General features: G+C 42.2%; 1 protein-coding gene across 4 annotated transcripts in view; it reads left to right on the forward strand.

Moving 5' to 3' along the window:
- LOC129747605 (uncharacterized) overlaps nucleotides 1–5290 on the forward strand; it is a 166815-nt gene extending 161525 nt beyond the window's left edge. For all 4 annotated transcript variants that reach the window (XM_055743734.1, XM_055743015.1, XM_055742261.1 and 1 more), the window contains exon 10: nucleotides 3670–5290. In XM_055743734.1, coding sequence (XP_055599709.1) covers nucleotides 3670–3797 — 128 coding nt within the window. In that variant the 3' untranslated portion in view covers nucleotides 3798–5290. The remainder of the gene's footprint in view (nucleotides 1–3669) is intronic.
- Nucleotides 5291–6000: the final 710 nt, after the last annotated feature.

Consider the following 6000-nt stretch of genomic DNA (forward strand, 5'->3'; position numbering starts at 1 on the left):
CTACGAGGCCTTGCAGGCACGCGTTTTCTCCCGGGTTTGTTTCTCGAAGCCACTCGATCTATCGTCCTTAAAAGCACCCGATCCAGCGGCCATTGAGCACTTTTTGGTCAGCTCTCTCCTCTGCCATCTTCTATGCACGCTTTTCCTCTCGAGATAACTTTCAAGCCACCCGATCTAGCGGCCTTCTTGACACGCTTTCTTTTTTTGGCAATCTCTCAGGCAAGTTTTTCGCGGTCTTCGAGACACGCTTTTTACTCGCGGCCTTCGAGGCAAGCCTCTCTCCTTGTGAGCTTTTTTCACTCGGCCTTCGAAGCACGCTTCTATGTCTTGGACAAGCTCTCCTAAGCACACTTCTACCGACAAGCATGCTGATTCAAGAAAGCTTCAGATGCGCTTTTATTTCTCCGACTCTCCGATTACTCGTGTAACCCGGCCGTCGGTGCCTACCTTTTCTTTTCAGGCAAACTTTGAGCCGCTATATTATACAACACGCGGCATTCCATGCACGTTTTTTTCCGGGCTGGCTTCTCCAAGTCACCCAATCCAGAGGCCTTCGGCACACTGTCTTTTCGGGCAAACTTTCTGAGCCGCTATATTATTTAACATGCGGCATTCCAAGGACAATCTTTTTTTTAGGCTGGCTTAACCAAGTCATCCAGTCAAGCGGGCTCCAAGGCATGCTTTCTCTTCGCGCAAACTCTCTGAGCCGCCATATAACAAAACACGCGACTTTTCAGGCACGCTCTTCTTCAAGCCTCTGAGTCGCCATATTTTTGAAGACGCGGCCTTCCAGGCCCGCTCTTTCTTCGGGCTGGCTTCTCCACGCCACCTTATCCAGCGACCTTCGAGGGACGCTTCCTTTTCAGGCAAACTCTCTGAGCCGCCATATTTTCGAAGACGCGGCCTTCCAGGCACGCTCTTTCTTCGGGCTGGCTTCTCTAAGCCACCCAAACTGGCGGCCTTCGAGGCACGCTCTCTTTCTTGGCAAGCTCTCTGAGCTGCCGCGGCCTTCCAGGCACGCTTTTCCGAGCGAGCTTTCAGGTGTTTCCGTAGAGATAGATGCGCTCTCTCACTATTATGGGCTGACTGCCAAATGCCGCCATGTTGTTGAAAAAAAACAATGTATCCTCACACCAGCCAGAAATCAGGCGATTCTCACGGAAGTTACTTTTTTCAATATCATAACAATTATCAGCCAGTACTCCTGGCAGGATCGCCAATATGCGGTTCGGGCTATGTCTTCCGGAATCGCCTGACTACCGGTCCTTATCCCGAGCAACGGACTACACACACTTGATAGACAACTTCTTCCGATGATCACTGCCGCTGACTGACTGACTGTCCGATGACCGGTGATGCCAGTTCATCAGCTCTATGGGTGTTATAACATCATGACAGATATGAGCACCACACAGATACCCACTTAATTCAATTTGAAGAAGCGATTCGAGAACCGTTCGGAGATGCTCTACATAGTGATGTTGTTACCCTCGACCTGTCCAAGGCGTACGACACGGTGCAGCGGGGCCCAATCCTCGATACCCTATACAGATGGAAAATTGGTGGCCGTATGGTTGGATTTATTGCTGACTTCTTTAAAAACAGAACCTTCAGAGTAGCAGTAGGTGGCCAACTCTCAAGCCCAAAAACACAGGATAATGGACAGCCACAGGGCTCTGTACTCTCTATCACTTTGTTCCTGATTTCTATGGAGCCACTGTACGAAAACATACCTCGTGGAATACGCTACTTTGGGTACGCAGATGATTTCATACTAATTGCTTCTGGTCGTAGCCCTAAAACAGTTCGCAAACAACTACAAATTGCGGTTACATCTGTAACCGAAGTCAATCAAAATACTCGGCGTGACATTCACGCGTCGGTTAAGTCCCTGAAAACACCTAGCGAATCTCCGAAATTCTGCCAACTCTAGCAAAAACTTGCTAAAGGTTTTTAAGCAATCGGAGAACAAGTGCAGATAGGCGAGTTTTACTTAAATTTTTTACAAGTACTACAATTTCTCGAATGCTCCATGGTATAGTGACGACTGATCGTCACCTGAACCAGATCCACAAAAGCCTGAACACAGTACACAACGAGTGTTAGAATAAATAGCCAGCGGTGCATTCGCAGCTAGCCCTATTGATTCTATCTACTCAGAAGCGGGAATTCTACCGTGGGAACAATTTCTGACAAAAACGCTAGCTGTAAAATCTGTAAACTTGCAATCAAAACTTCTTCAAAATGAAAAACGCAATCGGGTATTGGAACCTCCTTTCTTTGATCGCACCAAAGAACAGTTCAGTGAGGAAACCAATAACAGTTAACCTCCTGCAGCTAAAGTAGTCCGTCTTGGAACTCTTCCCCACCAAGAATCGACTGGTCGGTCAAGAGAGGTTTCAAAGTGGGACAAGCGGCAACAGTTGCTAAACAGTTGTTTGCAAATTTGAAATCTAGTTACAAAAGATTCCACGTCATTTTCACAGACGGTTCTCAAGACTTAAAAAGCAAAGTGGAATTTTCAACTACAGACTTAAAAACCGAAATTTATGATGCACTTCCTTCTCATTGTACAGTTTTTTCAGAAGCATCCTATGCTATACTAACAGCTTTAAATGAAATTGGACGAAAATCCAGAAAATCGGTTCTCATATGTAGTGATTCTGCAAATGCTTTGCAAGCAATCAGGAACATCGCCTCACCCGTGGATTCAAAAATTGAAGAAGAATGCAAAAAACAAAATGTAGTATTAGCATGGATCCCAGGACACGTTGCAATTGAAGGAAACTGCCGAGCAGACACCCTTGCTGCGGAAGGAAAAGAAAAAATACCGCTGAATATCGATGTACCAGTACAGGGCATAAAACTGTGGATCAATTATGTCGTACAGCAAGTATGGCAAATTCAATGATTTGCCAATTCTAGTTTAAAAAGTTCAACTCAAAAGTGGAATGACCGGGACAATCCAGTAGAACGCAGGGCCCTCACCCAGACTAGAATCGGTCACTCGGTTTCTACACAAAGATTCCTGATGGCGAAGGGAAGATCATCTAACTGTGTCACTTGTGGAACCAGAAACGATATGAAACATATAGGACTGTTCAATTGTATAAAATACGATAGTCCAAGACAAAAACATCAGATCGATCCTAATCCTTGCATTAGTTTAAAAAATTAAAAACTAGCTGAAGATAAAACGATAAATTTTTTTGAGGAACCAAAAATTATAGAATTGCTGTAAATTAGATTTAAGCACGCTAGGGGTGAATGACACCATTGTCAAAATCCCGACAATAATCAAATTAAAAAAAAAATCCGGAGTGGTCTATAGCGCTACCTTCATCGCTGAATATGCAATTCGTTGACCGCATGTTTCTAAGCCGCAAGACGTTTGCTCGATAGCGTGGGTTTGAATGTAAACTTTTAGATTTATTACTTAGCATTTACTTCATGCAGGCCTAACCCCTTTCGTCAAGCCTCGTTCTCAACCCTTCGCCTTAAAATTTCGAAATTCATATGGTAACACTAATCATGAAAGTATCGCATTTGATCGAACACAAGAATAGCTTTTTCGAATTCGTTCAAAAGTATCCGTTCGAACGAAATACTTTTGAACGAATTAGGGTGTATTTTCAAATTCTTACTGTTTTTTTTTTCTATTTTCAACAGATCTTAATCCTATTGCCAACAATGGAGTCGGAGTGCTCAGCAACAAGTTGTCCCGGCTAACACTGGCAACATTCGACGACGAAGGACGCTGCATTGGCCAGTCGGGTTCACTCTCGATCAGCTATTAACATTTAATCCTCGTCTAAGCGGTTTTGAGGATTCATTATCGTCGTCGCCATCGTAGTCTTCTTCTTAGTCGTGCGATGGCTGTATACTGAGAGCTCCAACGGATAGGCATAACGATAGTCGAGCGGCGTGTGACTACGTGATTGAGCACTTCGGGATTCATCGCTCTTCCTTCGTTTCCAATAATTACGGAAATCTGGACTGGAGGCGATTAACTGGGAGGTGATTGTTTTGTTATCAGCTAAACGATGCCAACACTAGCAAAATCTAAACAATTTGTGAATGTTTAAACCAAACGGAAACCAATCTTTTACTTGAGGATAGCCTCGTGATATAACTCTTGTGGACTTCAAAGTTGAGGTTGGTTCAACTAAGGTCGCTGCACGAATTTATCTGTAAATAGGCGTTATCGGAGTCGAGTTTACTTATATTCACTTTTCCCAAGCGGAATCCCAAACGAGCAAAATACAAGTAACAACACTACACTCTTATACTAAACTAGTTCAAATTTTCACCAACATTAAACTCTAAACACTAAACACGCTCCCGAATTCCGCAAAAAATCTCATTCATCGATATGATTGAGAAACCCTTGTATAGCAAATACAAACTCCCAAAATCAAACATGAAACCCCCAACGCGTTCCTTTGTGTATAACAATTTTCCTCAACAATATTAAGAAGCCACACGCAACCAAAACCCTAGTATAAATCTTATAAACCAATCAAAAAGGACACTCTGATACCACACATACTAAGAATACTCACAAATGGTCACGACCACACCGAAACCAGAAACAAACAAAAACACCACGAAACAGATACGACTCGAAAAATTCTGGCTTATCCGGCAAAAACCTACCAACAACTCAAATAAAACAGAAAACGACTTTAAATTAAGCAACAGCAACCACACACACAAACACGTACATTCACCCATAAAGTGGTCAAATAATTTTGATAAGTTCAATTTAATAAGGGAAATATACCAGAATGAATATGTAAGTCTACCTTATATATACCGGATAAGATAAATATATATTTAGATATTTTATACTTAAACAATGGGGAACCACGTGAGAGAGCTAATGAGAACAATCGATGCCAGCGGGAGAGAAACATTCGGAATCTCCTCTAAAACGGCTGTTTAGTAGTGATGATGTAGACGGGGCGAATTGTTTCGGTTGCAGCTGAATCCAATCGTACTCGAGGAGACGACTAACCAAAGGAATGGAACCAAAGGAGTTGAGCAGGAAGTAGCAGTGTTGGCGAGAGGTTAAAATCCATGGAAAAAAATAATGCAACCAAAAATGATGGGTTCAAATGATATCAATAATGTAAACTATATGGGGAAGGGGGAAAAATGGAGGGAGCTAGCGGTTTGCTGCGGCCCGGGAAAGTGAAACAATACAAAATAGACAAGATGAAAGTATATAATTCGACAACCAAGTAGTTTGAAAGGTATGGAAGATGATTAATTTTGAATAAAAAATAACTGTAAAAAATGCGGTGCTTAAATATATGGGATGACAGTTCAAAGCATACCAATCTCGGTATCAATAGGGGAGAATGAGGATACTTGATTCCTGGGTATACTTGATTCCTTAGCTATATCTCGAAACCGGAATGTCTTACTAATATCAAATGTTCTAGAAAAATTTGCCAAATAGAACAAAACAACAATGCTGTTATCTCGATAAATTTAAAAAGAAAAATATATTTTGAAAATTTAACAAAATGTGATTTGAAGATCTTTTTTTATGTATGTTTGTATGTTGGTTATCCACCATGGGTGCACGGATTCACCGCAGTTTCTGCCTAAGTATGTGCTCACATGTATTCTTTAGTTTATTAGGTTCGACAAATCTCCAATACATCGCGTACACCAAACCCGGACCCCGTGGCTTCGTATGAACTGTTGTGAATGAATGTTTTGTGTTGATGTAGGTATATTTTTGGAAGAACGAATCAATCATTTGGGCTAGTTTACTTACAGGTATTCCGGCATCCGTGTATATACCTGGCCAGCTGGCAACTGATTGAACATTCTTATTATATAGCCAGGAACACATCTTACCTGTCGACAACTTATGGGATTCGAATCTAAAAGTTTTCTGGCCGATACTGGGAATGCCTGGCATACCAAAACCAGACTCGCACCAGTCTATCCGCTAGACCACATCGGCGCTCTGATTTCAAGATCTTT

This window comes from Uranotaenia lowii, chromosome 1 (assembly GCF_029784155.1).
Source record: "Uranotaenia lowii strain MFRU-FL chromosome 1, ASM2978415v1, whole genome shotgun sequence".
In the NCBI taxonomy this organism is placed as follows: Eukaryota; Metazoa; Arthropoda; class Insecta; order Diptera; family Culicidae; genus Uranotaenia; species Uranotaenia lowii.